This window comes from Cornus florida, unplaced genomic scaffold, assembly GCF_030987335.1.
Source record: "Cornus florida cultivar Cherokee Brave unplaced genomic scaffold, ASM3098733v1 CherokeeBrave_3.0.0_Hap2_Chr06, whole genome shotgun sequence".
Lineage (NCBI taxonomy): Eukaryota > Viridiplantae > Streptophyta > Magnoliopsida > Cornales > Cornaceae > Cornus > Cornus florida.
Window position 1 is genome coordinate 55,668,739 of NW_026775576.1, and position 20,182 is coordinate 55,688,920.

Sequence of the window (20,182 nt, forward strand, 5' to 3'; positions counted from 1 at the left end):
ATTATGGTGCTTAGCCATCGATTTGCTGTCAAAATTTGGAAGTCTAGATTGGACTGCCAGCCACAAATTAAATTTCATTCTAGGGATAATTGGGGATTTCCACACCAGATTAGACCAAGGCACCATTTCAAAATTCTCAGCCAAGTGAGCAGCAGTGTGACTGAAGTTGTATTGCGCAGTAGAAGATGCAATCCATACCTTCTTATCAGCAATTGTTGGACATGGAAGCTGTAATTGCATTAACTCAAGGATGATAGCTATGAGTGACTGTGGGAATAACCAAGAGGATCCTTCAATGAAGTTGTCAAGAGTGATGGAATCATTAAGACTATGATATGTAAGAACATTTGTTGGGAATCTAGCGCAGAGAGGACCTCCTAGAGCCCAATTATCCCACCAAAATAAGGTATCTGCTCCATTACCAACTTTATGTTTTATTAATAATCTAGTTGGATGTCTTAACTGCAAAATTTTCCTCCAACTCCATGTGCATAAGTAAGGAATTTTTAGAGACCAAATGTTTCTGGATTTTAGAAGGTGTGAATTACACCATTTGATCCAGATTCTATCTGAGCTTCCACATTGCAGGTCCCAAAGTAGCCTCATAATGCCTGCTTTGTTTGATTGCTCCAAATTTGGGATGCCCAAACCCCCTGTAGCCTTAGGTCTACACACCTTTTGCCATGCAACTTTAGAACAAGTTGACTTCATCTTAACCCCAAACCATAGAAAGCATCTGAAAATTCTATTGAGTTCATCAATGACTCCTTTGGGAAGAACAAAAATGCTGCTCCAATAAATTTGAGTAGATACCAACACAGCCTTGATCAATTGTAGTTTGCCAGCATAGGAAAGGGATCTTGATGTCCAATGTGAAATCCTATGAGTGATTTTGCTGATTAGCTGGCTGTAATGTGAGGCCTTCAAGGAGGTTGTGATGAGGGGAACTCCAAGGTATTTGACTGGTAAATTTGCTGCTCCAATGCCAAGAAGTGAGAGAATAGCTTGTTCAGTGTGTACTTCTACTCCAGAGAGAGACTGAACTTTTGGAGAGGTTTACTTCAAGACCAGACATGGAACAAAAGTGGTCAAGGGCACATTGTAGTACAAACACAGATGTAATGTCCCCATGGTAAAACAAGAAAAGATCATCAGCATATTAGAGGTGTGTGATCTTTGGATCCTTGCATCTCCAGTGATACCTAAAGGAGTGAACTTTGTCCACATAGTTTTTGATGATTAAGGAGAGAACATCGATTGCAATTACAAAGAGGAAAGGTGAGAGGGGGTCCCCTTGCCTTAGCCCTCTCTTTCCTTTGAAGTAACCTTGGAATTCTCCATTGAGGGCAATAGTAAAGGAGGGGGATGTCACACAAGCATGGATGAGTGAGGTGAATTTTTGGGGATAATGATGGAGGTTAAGGCAGTTGAAAATGAAATCCCATTTAATAAAGTCAAAAGTTTTTTTGAGATCAATCTTTATGGCACATCTTGCTGGCTTGGAGTGCTTGTGGTATCCTCTAAAAAGTTCATGGGTAAGTAGAATTGGATCTGTGATTTTCCTGCCAAGAATGAAAGCTGATTGGGATGGGTCAATAATTTTTGGTAAGGTTTGTTACAGCTTCATTGCTAGCAATTTAGCAATGCACTTGTAAATTGTGTTGACACAGGATATAGGTCTGTAATCATGTAGAGAAGAGGGGTTTTGGCATTTAGGGACTAGGCAGATATAAGTTTGATTAGCCTCAGCCAGTAGCTTCCCATTTCTAAAGAACTCTGCAATGGCAAGGGTGACTGATCTACCCACAATATTCCAAGCTTTGTGGAAGAAGAGAGCATTATAGCCATCAGGGCCTGGTGCTTTGCATGTGTTGAGCTGCAGCGTACAGTTCTGTATCTCCAAGTGTGTTGGGGGTTCATCCAAGTAGTGGTGCAAGTGAGTGGATAGGTGAGCTGTGATGAAGGGTGAGAGATCATTAATATGGTGGGTGCAAGGAAGTGTGGATCCAAGTAGATTTTTGAAGTGTGCTACCACCTGAAGCTTGATGTCTTCCTTATCATATAAGATGTGACCTGAGTCAGTTGAGAGGGAGATGACTTTATTTCTATTGGATCTGGAGCATACTGATTTGTGGAAAAAACTTGAATTGCTATCTCCAAGTTTAAGCCAGCTCATTCTTGACTTTTGTCTTAGGATGTCTTCTTGTATGTTTGCTAATCTCCAGAACTCAGTAGTAAGGGACTTCTCCATCAATCTGAGGCTGTGATCACTGGGGTTGTTGTCCAGGTCAATTTGACAGGAATCCAATTCCAGCTTTATAGCTTGCAGCCTCGAATCAACCTCTGAAAATTCTTTCCTGCAGTTTATTCTTAGCACTTGCTTTAACAACTTCAACTTTTGGACCACCTGAAACATAGTTGTACCCTTGATAAAAGTAGACCAGACCTCATGCACAGAAGATTGGAATTTTGGATGAGTGGTCCATGCATTGAAAAATCTGAAAGGGACATGTCTCCTAGGGGTGTTGAGATCCAGTGTAACAATAATTGGGCTGTGGTCAGATATGTTTGGTGGAAGGAAAGAACATTCAGATAGTGGAAATTTTTCAGTCCATTTTGGGTTAACCAAGGCTCTGTCAAGTTTCTTGGCAATGCAGGCATTCCCCATACTTTTGTTGCTCCAAGAAAAGAGAATCCCATTGACTTTTAAGTCTTCTAACTCAGTTTCTTGCAAACAATCATTAAACTCAGACATCGCGTTACTTCACCTTATAAAACCCCCATGAGCCTCCCCAGTGTTTGGAATGACATTAAAATCACCCATGAGGAGCCAAGGAGAGTTTGAAAAGAGGCTAGCATGGTGGATTAGATCTTCCCATAGGAGCTGCCTATTAGCTGCAATGTTAGCAGCATACACAAAGGATGTGAAGAAGCTAATATTGTGCCCTAATACTGATATTGAGCAATGAATGGCCTGTGAGGTAGTGGTGATAACAGAGAGATTGATGGTGTTTGGGTTCCATAACACCCATATTCTACCCAAATCAGAGAAGGAGTAGTTATGAACCATACTCCAAGAAGGGGCAAGTTTCTTATAAATAGATGGAACATTTGTGGGAGACACTTTGGTCTCCACAATGGAGACTATATCAATTCTTTTTTCAGAGATTAATTTCTTAATCTCTGCTTGTTTAGGGGGTTGGTTTAACCCCCTAATGTTCCATGCAAGCAGTGTAATCATTTAAAAAAAGGAAAGAAAGAACCTCCAAGATGTCTATAAGACATCACATCAGTGCAGGGAATTGTCTTCCTTCTCGCAGCTTTCTTCAAAGACCTCATTGAGGTGGTGCCTTGGGATATAGTTTGATAAGAGTTAGCTGGTTCAGAGAGGGTGGAAACTGTTTGATCTCTTGAATTTGCACTTCTGTTTACACCATGGATCTGCTTTGCTGGTGTGGTGGCCTCTGATGTAAGTTCATCTTCATGGTTATCGTTTGGTAAGGGAATTGGTGATTTGTGCTTTAGTTTATTGTTGTGTTTGTTGTACTGTGGGAATGTAATAGGAGAGCAATTTTGTGGTGAAGCTGAGGAAGGGTGGTGATTTTCTGGCATGGAAGATGGTACAATTGTAGGAGTGCTTGAGTTGGGTGAGGTGTTGTTTGGGGAGAAATTTAACTTTTTACTGCAAAGGGGAGAGAATGGTGATGTAAGTGGAGGGGAATTTGGTTGGTTACTTATAGTGGTCTATGAACTATGATGTTGTTTGTTGAAGGTGGGGTGCAATGAATAAGCTGTGGATTAGTTAGAGGTTGGAAATGGTTGGTGTTGTGTGCTGGTGTAGAAGAGGAGGATGGTTGCTTGGATGTTTGAGCAGTGTTGACTGGTGGTTTGCTCTTCTTCCTTCTGATGGTCACCCATTCAGTGGTAGGCTGTATTGCAGGCCTGTGATCAATCATTGGAGTATTGTTTTGCTGTGAGGATGGTTTGTTAATCTGTAAGGGTGGTGGTTGTATGATGTTAAGAGGGCAGGAATTGACAGTGTGAGAGAGCTGATGGCATTTGCTGCAGAACTTTGGGATCCATTGGTATTCTACTTTGATATTAACCAAGTTTCCTTCCATTTTGAGTTGGACTACATTGCGTAGAGGCTTTTGGAAGTCAACATTTACACAAAGTCTTGCAAATTTGAGTTTGGTTCTGTCTTCTGTTGCTTGATCAGCATACAGTGGTTCTCCCACTGAGCTTGCAATGTAGCTAAGACCATTTGTTGTCCAATAATTGAGAGGGATGTTGAAGAATTTAATCCAGGTAGGGATACATGCAATGGTTGATGGTTGGGATTGGATTTGGTTGGTCCATCTCAATAGGGAGAAAGGTTTCCCAGCAATAGACCAAGGACCAAGAGATAGAACTTTCTGAGCTTGGGATGAGGAAGAGAATCTGAACAGGAATGTGTTATTATCACCCAAAATTGTGTGAGTGAGGCCATAGGATGTCCAGAGTTTTGCCGCTGCATCTTGAACCACTTTAAAGGGTAGTCTTTTTTGAAAAGATTTCCCAATAAGGTGTAAAGTTCGCCAAAAATCCAAGCCTTCATCAACAACTTCTTGAGGAGGATCAATGATATCTGGTGAATCTTTGGGTGGGCTAAAAAATTTGAAGACCATTTTGTTTGGGTTTTGCTTTACTACATCAGTCCAAGTTTTTGTCCCATGTGTATTTGGTTATGGAGGTGATGAGGTGGTTGGGGATTGTTGGCTATTTGCTGATTTTTCCGGAAAGGGGTCAATGTGGTTGCAATTTTTTACCGGGTGTAGTGTGTTATTTTCTGCATTGGTTTGGTCAAAAGCCTGTAATGGTACTATTACCTGCTTAGATGATGTACGTAAAGTGATATTTGCAGGATTCAAATTTGAATTTGAAACCAAACCTGGCCCCACTAGGTTGTGCTGCTCAGAGCCTTTGGTGGAGGCTGTGGCTGTGGATTCAGGTGGCTGTTGCTGAAGATGACTGAGCTGAAGCTTAACTTTGTCAAGTTCGGATTGTAGTTCAGAGTTGATCTTCTTCTGTTAATCATACATTTCCATTGCTTTCCCCAGGTTCTCATCCTTCCATTCAAGTTGTTCTTGGAGTCTGTTAATTTGGTGAGCTGGAGAAGAGTACAGCAGAGGGTTGAAGTTTCTTGGGAAGTTATCTGGTCAATGATTAGGTTGAAGGTGGGATATCTTATAGGTGTTATTTATTTTTTGTTTGACATGGTTGGTTGGTCGTATGGGTTTTTTGATAACCCTCGGATCCGAGACACAGGTTGATCAGGCTCAGGCCCGAGCCCGAGGAAATATCAAACAATTAAAGTATTTATAATGAACACGGAATACAAAATGAATTAAGAAATGAAATTAAAGCTGAAAAGAACTAAAAACAGAATTCGCAAAATATTATAATTATTAAAATCCATCAAACCCAAACTCCAAAACTCCATCAGTTTACAACTCGGGAATCCATCCATTGGACCCCTTATTTAAATTCTCCAAACGATACTGAAATAATAAAAACAAAATCCAAAGCTAACATAGAGAAAATTCCAACATAATCGGAGGAGTGAATAGCTGTATCTACTCTGCACGTCCAAACTCTAACCCTGGAACTGACAAGCACCTGAAAAATAAAGAAATGGGTCAGGCCCACATGCAAGTCCTGATCTACTACGATCCAAACAGTAATCCGATACGCAGATACATCCTAGGAAGACTCAACAATATCTAGAGTAGTCAATATATGTATATAGTACACACTATAGGACGCTCGCTAGTCCAGTAGGTTTGTCTCAGCCTGAATAGAAGGCAACATGCGAATACGCACCCTAGGGTGGGCATGAGTACCTAGACCTACCAGGGAACAACACCTATGTCCTGTTATCCATCCTAGGCGATATACGCGCCCTAACTATGGTCCTGAGACTCAAGCTCATACCATGGCACATATAATAAATATATAAAGTCCATACTCCTCCTAATACATAATACCATCCATCTGTGTGGTGGTCTGGTATATGTATATCCATCCGTCCTGAAACCATATTAAGTCATTCAACTATTTTGTTGACATGACACAAGTAGGTGATGGACTTAACTCATAGGGTTAATCCATACCTTAATCCAAAGTAGGTAGGATTTAGTGTTTGACTAATCCATACCTAGTATGTCACCGTCCCATACCGGTACATACAATCCTCCAATTAACGAAGTTGACAAAAACAAAAATAAGTATTTATCAACCATACTCCAGAATTAGCATAAATATAGTTTAACATGTATATAACCAACTTATGCATTCAATATAAGATTTAGAATCCCAATTACAGTCCGTTAAATTGATAGAGTAGAATTACACAATCTACCTCTCCAAACAGTACCATAACCGATGCAATGTAAAATAGATTTTAACACCAGTTGATCCAAACTAAGCATACATATAACTATACAACAGTATACTTATAACACAGCTGCAAAACATGATTTATAAATCCAAGTCATGCAGAGAAATAAAATTCCAAAAATAGTAGACAATAGAAATTAATTTTCAAATCATCCACCCACGGGTTCACTGTTTAATCTTAGCTTAATTCCGTTCTTAGTTCCTATTTGTAATCATACTTCCCAACATTTTTACAAGTCTTAAACATTAAATTACAACATCCAGTAGCCTTTAAATAATTTTAGAAAATCCAATTTCAGCCAAAAAGTCCTTAAAACTCAGTTCTGTGCGATTTAAGATGGAGCAGGCTCTTTAAAAACTTTGAGCCTGCTCAAAACCATTTGGAGCCTACTCTAAAACTTTTAGAGCCTGCTCTAAATCACTTAGAGCCGGCTCCAACTCTTTGGGAGCCGGCTCTAAGGGTTTTGGGAGCCTGCTCTCCCTCCCTTAGCAGCCGTTGTCCGTTCTAGCTTCGTTTTCTCTGATTCCGGTGATTATCAGAGCCTCTGTAACATGTTTTAATTTTTATTCTAGGTTCAATCTCAGTCCTAGGTACATATTTGAACCACTGATATTCAATGATAGCATGCATGGAACATAGGTTTAGGAGCAACGATCACAGAACCTTAGTCTGAAATTTTAAGCAACTCACAACAGATTAATTTGGTGACATTCAATACTGTGTTACCTACTTATACAAGGGTTCATTTAATGTCTTAGACTAATTCTCAAGCATAAATGTATATTCACAACAAGAATTTAACACAAGATTCAAAAACAATCCGCAGCAAAATCAAGTAGCAGAAAATCAACAATTCTTGCAAAGCAGTTAATTCACGAGAGTAAATGAAATTCATACATGCATATAAAACTTGTTATAAAGTTTATTTAAGTCCATTTTATCCTTGTTTAAATCCCTGGAGTCTTAACTAAGTATGCACAGAACACAGATTAAAGGGATAGAGTGGAACAGAGACTTGCCTTTGAATTTCAGATTTGAAATTCTAATTCACCGTCTCTGTGTGATATGTTTGTGTCCTACACTATTGTTCCCCACTACCACGCTCCTTCCTCCTTGAGTTGCTTTGCTAATCACCCAAGTTCACTCTGTGTTTCCCTTAAATCTTTCTCTCTGTAACGTACGCAAACTCCCTCTCTGTTACTCTGCCCTCACAACTCTCTGTATCACTGTATACCTGAATATGATGAATAGGGTTTTCAGAAACTCTTGGCAGACGTATACCCATATATTTATAGAGTTATACCAAAACTCTAAATTAATTAAAGCCCTAACTAAATCCTAACCGGCCCATAGAAGTTAATTAAAACCTATGTCGGCTAATACGTGAATATACAAAAAACACAATCCTACTTTAAACCAATTTAATTAAATAAACCCCATTATCAATTAAGTCAAACAAAACATCATAAAACAATTTAATTTAAAACAATGTAATAAAAGAAAACCAAACAATTTAATCAATTAATTAAAACAAAAAAAACAAATTTAAATAACCATAGAAGAAACACACAATTAAAATAATTTAAATAAAAGATTAAACAATTAAATAAATGCCAGGACTATCCTTTTAAAATTAGGGGTATTACATTCTTCCCCCCTAACAAAAGGAATTTCGTCCTCGGAATTCGCTCTTACTTTCTTCCAATATTTCAGGAAACTGCGAGCGAATGACATCCTCCCGTTCCCAAGTGGACTCAGCCTCATTGTGATGACTCCACTGCACACGAACCAAAGGGATAACCTTATTGCGAAGGATTTGATCCCGACGGTCAACAATACGACATGGTGGCTCCAAATAAGTTGCATCCGGCTGCAACTCAATCTCCCCAACATCGATATGCTGATACCGATCCTCATCGCGCAGAAATTTTCGCAACATGGAAACATGAAACACGTTGTGAACGCGATCCAAGTTATCCGGAAGTGCTAACCGATAAGCCACAGCTCCCACTCGATCCGTAATCATGAATAGACCGACAAACCGCGGAGACAACTTCCCTTTCTTCCCAAAGCGCATAACACCCTTCATAGGAGACACTTTGAGTAAAACCTGATCCCCAACCCGAAACTCCAAAGCACGAGTGCAACGATCAGCATAGCTCTTCTACCTACTTTGGGCAGTATGCATGCGATCTCGAATAAGAGAAATCTTTTCAGAGGTATCCTTGATGAACTCAAGACCTAAGAATCGATTCTCTCCAACCTCCATCCAATAAACATGTGATCGACACGGTCGACCGTATAACGCCTCAAAAGGTGCCATCCCAATAGTCTTCTGGAAACTATTGTTATAAGCAAACTCCACAAGTGGCAAATATTCCTCCCAGTGGCCCTTGAAATCCAGAACACATAACCGAAGCATATCTTCCATAATCTGATTCACCCTCTCAGTCTGTCCGTTAGTCTGAGGATGATAAGCAGTACTAAGGTGTAACTCCGTACCTAAAGCCTGCTGAAAACTCTTCCAAAATCCAGATACAAAGCTCGAATCCCTGTCCGATATAATAGACAATAGAATGCCATGTAACTTCACAATCTCTGAAATGTAAAGCCTCGCCAACTGCTCCGAAGTGTAGTCAGTGCAAATAGGCAAGAAATGAGCTGACTTGGTCAACCTATCCACAATGACCCATATAAAATTATGCCCCTTGAAAAAATTTGGTAACCCTTCCATAAAATCCATAGATATGCTCTCCCATTTCCACTCCGTAATTGGTAGTGACTGTAGAGCTCCTGGTGGTCTCTGATGATCAATCTTAACCATCTGACAAATACTACACTGAGAAACAAAAAGAGCAATGTCCCTCTTCATACCTGCCCATCAAAACTGCCGCTTCATATCTTGATACATCTTATCGCCTCCTGGATGAACAGAAAACTCAGAGTGGTGAGTCTCAGTCATCACATCCTTCCTCAAACCATCAGCAGAAGGTACCACTAACCGTCCCTTGTACCTTAAACCTCCATTAGCCCCAACATAGTAGAATGGAACCTCCCCGGAAGCTATCTCTGCGACCTTGTTGACACACTGCTGATCGGTGAGTTGTGCTTGTAAAATCTTGCGAATGATGGAAGGTGTAACAACCATGCAAGCCATAAAAGCATCCGATAACTCATCCACACTCTTCAAAGCATTCCACTCAGTAGTGAATAGAGCAGAAAGACTACCAACAGGTCGGCGACTGAGTGCATCCGCCACTACATTCGCTTTCCCTGGATGGTACTATATAGAAAAATGATAGTCTTTTATAAACTCCAACCATCTGCGCTGTCTCATATTCAGCTCCCGCTGAGTGAACAAGTACTGCAGACTCTTGTGATCACTGAATAATCTGAAGGACTCACCCAACAGATAATGCCTCCAAATACGCAAGGCAAATACCACTGCTGCCAACTCCAAATCATGTGTTGGATAATTAAGCTCATGAGGCTTAAGTTTCTGAGATCCATAAGAAATCGATCGTTCCTCTTGCATCAATACACATCCAAGACCCTGCATCGAAGCATCCGTGTAAATAAGATACTCTATCCCACTCTGCGGAGTAGTTAGAACCGGTGCAGAAGTCAGCTTCCTTTTCAGCTCATCAAAAGCTCGCTGACAGTGTTCATCCCACACGAACTGGACACCCTTCTTGGTCAGATGAGTGAGTGGTCCCGCTATCTTGGAGAACCCCTGGATGAATCTCCTGTAATATCCTGCCAGACCAAGAAAACTCCGAATCTCAGTAGGTGATGTAGGCTGTCCCCACTCAACCACCGCTGAAACCTTGGCCGAATCCACTGCTATCCCCTTTTCTGACACCACGTGACCCAGAAATTTCACCTCCCGCTGCCAAAATTCACACTTCTCGAACTTGGCATATAACTGGTGCTCACGAAGCGTCTGCAAGACTATGCGAAGATGTCTAGCATGATCATCCTCCGACCGAGAATAGATCAAGATGTCATCAATAAAGACAATAACAAACTGATCCAAATAAGCCCGGAAGACTCTGTTCATTAAGTCCATGAATACTGCAGGTGCATTAGTTGTCCCAAACGGCATAACACGAAACTCATAAGAACCATATCTCGTGAGAAATGCTGTCTTAGGAACATCCTGCTCCCTAACCTTTAGCTGATGATACCCAGAACGCAAATCAATCTTAGAGAAGTATGTGGCTCCCCTTAACTGATCAAACAAGTCATCAATCCTGGGCAAAGGATACTTGTTACGAATCGTAACCTTGTTCAACTCCCTGTAATCTATACACAGACGAAGCGAACCATCATTCTTCTTCACAAATAGAACCGGTGCTCCCCAAGGTGATGTACTCCTACGAATAAAACCCTAGCTGAGTAACTGCTGAATCTGATCCCTTAGCTCTCTCATCTCTACTGGTGCCATCCTATAGGGTGCCCTAGTAATAGGCGCAGTGTCTGGAGCTAAGTCTATCACAAAATCGATCTCACGACTAGGTGGCAACCCTGGAATCTCCTGAAATACATCCGGGAAATCCTGTACAATCGGTATGTTATCCAATGGCACAATAAACCCCTCCTTATTTTCCTCCTCCACATGGAACAAATAGGTGCTACCGCCCCCTTTTAAACGTGGCATAGCTACTACATACATATCCTGGCCAGGTATGGTAAAAATAATAGATCTATCAAAACAATCAACTTGGGCATGGTAGTGAGCAACCAATCCATCCCAAGTATCACATCATAAGTGTGCATGTCCAGGACCAATAGATTGGCTAGAAATCTGAGTCTGCTAATATCTAGTGTCACAGGCCCATCACTTTCATGTATAATAGCTGTATCACCCAATGGTGTAGAAATACCCTGAGGTCTAGTGCATACCCTCGTCCTCATCCCAGATAAAGCAACAAAAGTCCTAGCTATAAATGAGTGTATAGCACCTGTATCAAATAAAACACGTCCATGTAAACCATGAATAGGAAACTTACCTTCTATAGTCTGAGGTGCCTGAACATCCTGTGGCATGGGGTTATACACCCTGCCATAGTGCAACTGCTGTGGTGCCTGTCCCTGAGTCTACGGCGGTGCCGGTAAAGCCAGATGTGTCTGTCCCTGAATCCGTGGAACCTGTGGAGCTGGTAGAGGCACTGGCGCCCTCTGTCCATGCTGCACATACTGTCCCTGTCCCTGTCCTGCTTTAGGACACTACCTGGTGGTATGACCATACTCTCCACAAGTGTAACAACTACCCTAGAAAGTACCAAATGGCCTCCTCTGTCGGTTAGCCTGTGGCTGACCCTGTCCTGCCTGTGGTCCCCCATTCTGTTGCCTCTGAATAGGTGCCCCATTCCGATGAGCATCTGAACCACCCTTGTGCTTCTTCCAAGGCTGTTGTCCCTGGAACTTGCCTTTGTCATTCTGCCGGTGACCATTGCCATTCCCCTTTTCAGCTGACTGATTAGTAGAGTCTTTATCTCCCCGCTTCTCACCACGAGCCTGTCTGATGTCCACAGCCAACTGATACTGTTGTAGAGCGGCGTTTACCACCTGAGCATAGGTAGTATAGGCTGGACTACCTGTAATAGCTCTCTTGATAGACCACATCAGTCCCTTGACAAAACTGTTGCGCTTCTTCTCCTCTGTATCCACCTCCTCCGGTGCAAAGAGAGACAAGCGTGTGAACTGCTGCTCATACTCCACCACTGTCATGTTTCCCTGCTGCAGATTTAGAAACTCGGTCTTCATAGCTGCCCTGACTGCATAGGGAAAATATTTCTCATCAAAGTAAGCACTGAATTCATCATAAGTCAATGTCATCCTCTCCTCTGGGGTAGTAACTGACTCCCACCACTGTAGTGCATCCCCAACCAGCTTGAAGGTAGCAAGCATTTGTTTCTGCACCTCCGTGCACTGAATCAAACGAAGATAACGCTCAATGTCTTGTTTCCACTGGTGAGCTGCTCTCGCATCGGTTGAGCCTGAGAACACAAGTGGACTCCCCTTTGTGAAAGAGCTCCTAGCCTTTCCCCCAAGAATCCGCCTGAACCACTGGTGCTGGTACAGGTGCCTGCTGAACCTGTGGTTGGCTCCGTAATACAGCTGTTACCCCAGCCTCTATAGCCCGAGTAATAAGGTCATTAAGGTGAGGAGGAAACTCTGGATTTTCTCCCTGATCCCCAGTCTGCTGAACTTCCTCCTGTTCCTCATAAAACTGACCTTCATCCTCCTGATGCTGCCTACGGGCCGCTTCCCTTCGTTGCCGATTGTTCCATTTGGTTCTTGCGTTAGCCATTCTGTTAACACAGAAAGACAGACATCAGCACGATTAAACCGAATCGTAAAGAATCCTAAACTTAAGCTCTAAACAATAGAGAACGCTTCGCGGAAGTCTTATATGATAGAATCCCAGAGACACTTGAACCTAGAGTGCTCTGATACCAACTGTGATACCCCTCGGATCCGAGACACGGGTTGATCAGGCCAAGGCCCGAGCCCGAGGAAATATCAAACAATTAAAGTATTTATAATGAACACGGAATACAAAATGAATTAAGAAATGAAATTAAAGCTGAAAAGAACTAAAAACAGAATTCGCAAAATATTATAATTATTAAAATCCATCAAACCCAAACTCCAAAACTCCATCAGTTTACAACTCGGGAATCCATCCATTGGACCCCTTATTTAAATTCTCCAAACGATACTGAAATAATAAAAGCAAAATCCAAAGCTAACATAGAGAAAATTCCAACATAATCGGAGGAGTGAATAGCTGTATCTGCTCTGCACGTCCAAACTCTGACCCTGGAACTAACAAGCACCTGAAAAATAAAGAAGTGGGTCAGGCCTACATGCAAGTCCTGATCTACTACGATCCAAACAGTAATCCGATACGCAGATACATTCTAGGAAGACTCAACAATATCTAGAGTAGTCAATATATGTATATAGTACACACTATAGGACGCTCGCTAGTCCAGTAGGTTTGTCTCAGCCTGAATAGAAGGCAACATGCGAATACGCACCCTAGGGTGGGCATGAGTACCTAAACTTACCAGGGAACAACACCTATGTCCTGTTATCCATCCTAGGCGATATACGCGCCCTAACCATGGTCCTGAGACTCAAGCTCATACCATGGCACATATAATAAATATATAAAGTCCATACTCCTCCTAATACATAATACCATCCATCTGTGTGGTGGTCTGGTATATGTATATCTATCCGTCCTGAAACCATATTAAGTCATTCAACTATTTTGTTGACATGACACAAGTAGGTAATGGACTTAACTCATAGGGTTAATCCATACCTTAATCCAAAGTAGGTAGGATTTAGTGTTTGACTAATCCATACCTAGTATGTCACCGTCCCATACCGGTACATACAATCCTCCAATTAACGAAGTTGACAAAAACAAAAATAAGTATTTATCAACCATACTCCAGAATTAGCATAAATATAGTTTAGCATGTATATAACCAACTTATGCATTCAATATAAGATTTAGAATCCCAATTACAGTCCGTTAAATTGATAGAGTAGAATTACACAATCTACCTCTCCAAACAGTACCATAACCGATGCAATGTAAAATAGATTTTAACACCAGTTGATTCCAAATAAGCATACATATAACTATACAACAGTATACTTATAACACAGCTACAAAACATGATTTATAAATCCAAGTCATGCAGAGAAATAAAATTCCAAAAATAGTAGACAATAGAAATTAATTTTCAAATCATCCACCCACGGGTTCACTGTTTAATCTTAGCTTAATTTCGTTCTTAGTTCCTATTTGTAATCATACTTCCCAACATATTTACAAGTCTTAAACATTAAATTACAACATCCAGTAGCCTTTAAATAATTTTATAAAATCCAATTTTAGCCAAAAATTCCCTAAAACTCAGTTCTGTGCGTTTTAAGATGGAGCAGGCTCTTTAAAAACTTTGAGCCTGCTCAAAACCATTTGGAGCCTGCTCTAAAACTTTTAGAGCCTGCTCTAAAACTTTTAGAGCCTGCTCTAAATCACTTAGAGCCGGCTCCAACTATTTGGGAGCCGGCTCTAAGGGTTTTGGGAGCCTGCTCTCCCTCCCTTAGCAGCTGTTGTCCGTTCCAGCTTCGTTTTCTCTGATTCCGGTGATTACCAGAGCCTCTGTAACATGTTTTAATTTTTATTCTAGGTTCAATCTCAGTCCTAGGTACATATTTGAACCACTGATATTCAATGATAGCATGCATGGAACATAGGTTTAGGAGCAACGATCACAGAACCTTAGTCTGAAATTTTAAGCAACTCACAACAGATTAATTTGGTGACATTCAATACTGTGTTACCTACTTATACAAGGGTTCATTTAATGTCTTAGACTAATTCTCAAGCATAAATGTATATTCACAACAAGAATTTAACACAAGATTCAAAAACAATCCGCAGCAAAATCAAGTAGCAGAAAATCAACAATTCTTGCAAAGCAGTTAATTCACGAGAGTAAATGAAATTCATACATGTATATAAAACTTGTTATAAAGTATATTTAAGTCCATTTTATCCTTGTTTTAATCCCTGGAGTCTTAACTAAGTATGCACAGAACACAGATTAAAGGGATAGAGTGGAACAGAGACTTGCCTTTGAATTTCAGATTTGAAATTCTAATTCACCGTCTCTGTGTGATATGTTTGTGTCCTACACTGTAGTTCCCCACTACCACGCTCCTTCCTCCTTGAGTTGCTTTGCTAATCACCCAAGTTCACTCTGTGTTTCCCTTAAATCTTTCTCTCTGTAACGTACGCAAACTCCCTCTCTGTTACTCTGCCCTCACAACTCTCTGTATCACTGTATACCTGAATATGGTGAATAGGGTTTTCAGAAACCCTTGGCAGACGTATACCCATATATTTATAGAGTTATACCAAAACTCTAAATTAATTAAAGCCCTAACTAAATCCTAACTGGCCCATAGAAGTTAATTAAAACCTGTGTCGGCTAATACGTGAATATACAGAAAACACAATCCTACTTTAAACCGATTTAATTAAATAAACCCCATTATCAATTAAGTCAAACAAAACATCATAAAACAATTTAATTTAAAACAATGTAATAAAAGAAAACCAAACAATTTAATCAATTAATTAAAACAAAAAAAATAAATTTAAATAACCATGGAAGAAACACACAATTAAAATAATTTAAATAAAAGATTAGACAATTAAATAAATGTCAGGACTATCCTTTTAAAATTAGAGGTATTATAGGTTTTGTAGTAGGTGGAGGAAAGTGTAAGTGTGGTTCCCCTGGTAATGTGGATGGAAGAGGTGGTGGATAGACCTGTGTGAGTGAGGTGATAGTAGATGGAGGTTTTTTGAGGATGAACTTAGGTGATGATTGTTTAGGGGGAAGTAAGGCTTGGTGTGAATTCACTTGTGTGTGGTTATTCTTTGTCTGTTGTGTTGGTTTGGAATATGGTTTTGTAAGGGCTATATGATTGTTTGAGGATTTTGGGAAGTAAGAAAGGGTGGTGTTATGATGAATCAGTCTAGTAAAAGGTGGTTTTAGGTGATTTGCAATTGGATTTCTTACTGATGGAGGACTCTTGAGGTTGGGAGGAGTTGGTTTAGAGAGGAGTTGGTTTCTAAAACAAAAGTGAGGTTATGTGGTCGGTTTAACAATTGCTTTGTATTTTTGTTCTGATCCGAAGTAGAAGTAATGTTTTTGCTTTAGTGTGTGTTTAACACTATTTTGAAGCTTGTTTGGTAACGTTAATTTGTTACAAGATTTTTTAAAACACAAACATAAGAGCATATTTGTCAAAAAGTGTTACAAGTTTGAAATTTTGAATGGCTAGTTAAAAATATTAATTTAGAAAAAAAAAATTGAATCGTGCTTTGCTACTATGCGGAAGTAAACAAAAAATATCATTTTGATACTTCTGATTTTGACCTTAATTTTAAAAGTGTTTCGGTACTATTCAAATGATAACAAACGTTACCAAATATGCTTCGTATTTTTGCTTTGTTATAATATACTAGCAAAAACAAAAAAATATGAAGTAAAAGCATTAGCTAAATAGACAAGTAATTTGCATAGTGAAAAAAAAAAAAAAAAAAAAAAAAAACAAAACTATGTACAAACAAAGACGGAGTGGATAGATTATAATAAGCCGCGTAGGAAAAAAAAGTGTGTTTATGAATATATTGCTTGTCAATACTCAATCCATATATATTTATTTTATTTTTTATTTTTTTATTGGATTCAATTTTTATAATATTTTTGTTACAGTTGGACCACTTTGTTTATCTGGATGAATTTAACTGCTTCCGAATTGAATCATTAGCGTGACACCAAATAAAAAATTTACATTATTAAATAGGACTAATGCCATTCATATTTAACCATTTCACAAAATTTAAATTATTAAATAAAATTAACAATAAACTCATATATGTCCATTTCAATTTCCATTAAAATTCAAACTTAGGACAAAACGTGTAACATTAATGAATTTGTGTAATTGAAATGAATAGTTTTTCAACAACCGTGTGATGTGATGTGAATGTGTGATAAGTGTTTTTGGCATACATTGTTCCTCTTTTTTTCCTTGAACACCCTCAATCCAAGTAATGGCCTATCTTTTAATTGTTAGGGTTCTTAAACGGACATGCACGGCAGTCTCCATTCTCTAAATACTTGTTGGCAATAGTTTAGGCTGTAAACATATTAGATTCGGATTGAATCAGACTATTTGAACTGAATTAGATAGGACTCTCCTTAATCAAATTCAATTGATAGTACAAATTCATTTTTTTGTTTTTTGTTTTATCCTGACAATACGAAGCCAACAAGACAAACAACAAGCAAATTAAAAATTACAATCAACTAAGGCCAACTCTAAAATATCAAAAGGAATATGGACAAGGGCCACATCCTAAGCAATATGGCGGTTTGATTCAGTACGATTTCATTAAGAATCGGAATCAGTCACAACAGTTATTTAAAAATTGAACCGAAACCAGAATTGTTATATATAGAACCGAACGGAACCGACCCATGAATACCAATTCGATTTGGTTCGATTCCACGATTCCCCAACTATATACTTTTTTTCCTTACTGTTCCCTTACTTATTTGAGGCTTTGGGCCCATAGCTAAAATAATTAAACAAAATACAGTAACAAAAATAAAAATATAAATAAATACAAAAACTAAAACTTCAAATTGATTGTCAATATTCACAATATGAGAGTTAAATAGGCCTGAGACGGTGTGTGGGTCTCAGAAGATGAGAGGACTGAGGAGTCGATACAGATTATAGAAGATGAGAGGACTGAGGAGGGGAGGCAAGGCGGGTTCAAAGATCAGAACTTGAGAAGTTAGGTTTAGGTTAACATATGAGTTTTTGTGGTTTACATCAAATGACTCAAGTCAATGAGTCAATGATCGGATACAAAACAAAAGGACCAAGTTGGATCACGTGGTGAGTGACTGAGTGCGGCCTCGGAAGTGGTGTTACGGGTGTATGACAATTGTCCGTATGTAATTAATAATATATATAATCATATATATATATATATATGGTTCGGCTCCCAATGATTCTCATCGGTCTGGAACCAGAACCGAACTGGAATCGAAACTGAAATCGTGAGAATCGAAACTGAAACCTCGGTTTAATTCGGTTCCACGATTCCTTGGTTTTTTTGTGCACCTCTAATTACAAATATGACTAAAACGGACGAAATATTCAATCGTCCTGGAAGCTTGCTGGATATTGGAGACAATAACCTAAATTTCAGACAGACCGAACAACAGCCTTACAAACCAACAAAGAGTCACACTCAAACCAGACATGAGAATAATTGAAATTCAATGTCCAAAACACAGCCTTATAACCTCAGCCGAAGATGCACTGCAAGCAGCAAATGGAGCGAAAACAATAGCCTGGACAATGTTTACCTGATCCATCACGAAAAACAGCACCACTACCTCCAATGTAAATATACCAGGAAAAGGAAGCATCAACGTTGCACATTAAAGTACCATCCCTTGGAGGGGTCCATTAGGGAAGAGATACACAAGACAAACGCTCAAAACTACTGTGAGACATTTGTTTTGAGATGAATTTAGGAGTTTCCAAGAACTCCTATAATTGATCCAAAGCTTTGCTTTTAAACTGTGTGAATAGACCAACTTTCATTATTAAAAATTAGTTGGTTCTGGCTTTCCAATCAACAGCCAAAAGAAACAAAACTAATGACATTAGATCTATCATTTTTAATTGTCAAAGAACGAACAATTTCCGTCCACCATTTAGAAAAAGACACTGAAAGGCCAGAGGAGAGTTCGAACCTTAGGAGACAGTTTTCAAAATGTCATTGAACTCTTGACTTTCTACTAAAATAAGTGAGAAAGTACCACTAGGTTATACAGTCTTTGGTAGTGACATTTACTACTTAAAGCACATAATTGTAACAATATATATATTATATATATATATATAGAGAGAGAGAGAGAGGAGGGGGGGGGATGATAAAAAGTATTTTGATGATGTGTAAATATTATTGTATTATGTACCATATATTCCATTTGTTTAGTTAACAAATTATTATATTTTAACCAGTTTTTGAAATCAAATGGAGAGTAATTTTACTTCAATACTCAATTATATAAAAAAGAAAATAATAAAATAATATATATATATATATATCTATATATATTGACGAAGGCCTGGCCCAGCCCTTGTAGAGTAAATTGGGCCCATACCTGTTTGACTTCAAGTTGCCAACCAGGCTTTAGGAAGGACTGGCCCAGCTCTAAGGACGAGCCTCTGAGGCAAATTCAACTTTAGGCCTCCAAGCTGGACTTTTTACTTTTGTACTTTACACTTACTCAAAATTGATCTAAACTTGCTCAAAATTCCTTCTACTGCTGTTTAATTAAATTAAAATTTATGTAGTGAAAATTTTAAATGTTGAAAATTTAAGGGCTAATCGTAAATTAATTATTTTTTCTTATTTTTTTGAATTTAAATGTTCGGTGTTGCTAAAAAAACAAACGAAAATCGTCAATTGAAATTTTAGCTCGTAAACTTGATATATTGAGTGGAACTTGTTTTTTAAAGTAAAACTTATTTAATTAAATGATTTACAAGTTGTATTATCACACCTGCTTACTTAATTGAATAATCATTTAATTTCTTCAAAACTTAATATTCACTTAAATATTTAGTTTGATAATAAAAACTAAAAACCAAAAGTTTGAAGTGTTGAATATTTAATACTTACAATATATTGAAAATCTTTTTGATACCATTTTTTAGGGTTTTTATTGTTAGAAGAAAAATTCATTTATTCATAATTAAGTATTGAATTTAATTATCAATGTCAGGTTGCACCATTGTGATCTTGATGACGTGGGGATAAGGTCGGAATAAGGAAGTAGCCTCTTTGCAAAGAGAGGTAAGATTGTGTACATATGATCCTCCTCACCATTGGGTTTGTACACGTTGCTCTATTACAAAAGCCATGAATTTGAAATTGAAAATAGTTTCATCAGGCAAAAGAGTAAGTTTCCTCACACCTAAGGGCTGCTTAGTTTGTAATTCTAAAATAATTCTTAATAAATTCAGAAAATATAAATTTTTTTTTTTCACCAAACAAATAAATTTATAATTGAATTTTCAGAAAAAGTAAATCAAGTAAAATTTTTA

At 38.7% G+C, this 20,182-nt stretch overlaps 1 protein-coding gene across 1 annotated transcript; it reads right to left on the reverse strand.

The window, feature by feature from the left end:
- Window positions 1–3,734: 3,734 nt before the first annotated feature.
- Window positions 3,735–4,667, reverse strand: LOC132314132 (uncharacterized). The gene has a single exon (XM_059813032.1). It carries the CDS (start codon window positions 4,665–4,667, stop codon window positions 3,735–3,737), a length of 933 nt encoding a protein of 310 aa, XP_059669015.1.
- Between the last annotated feature and the right edge of the window lie 15,515 nt (window positions 4,668–20,182).

What these genes read in the sequence shown, in the direction of transcription:
- LOC132314132 (XM_059813032.1), bottom strand. Translation starts at nt 4,667, where the DNA reads ATGGTCTTCAAATTTTTTAGCCCACCCAAAGATTCACCAGATATCATT.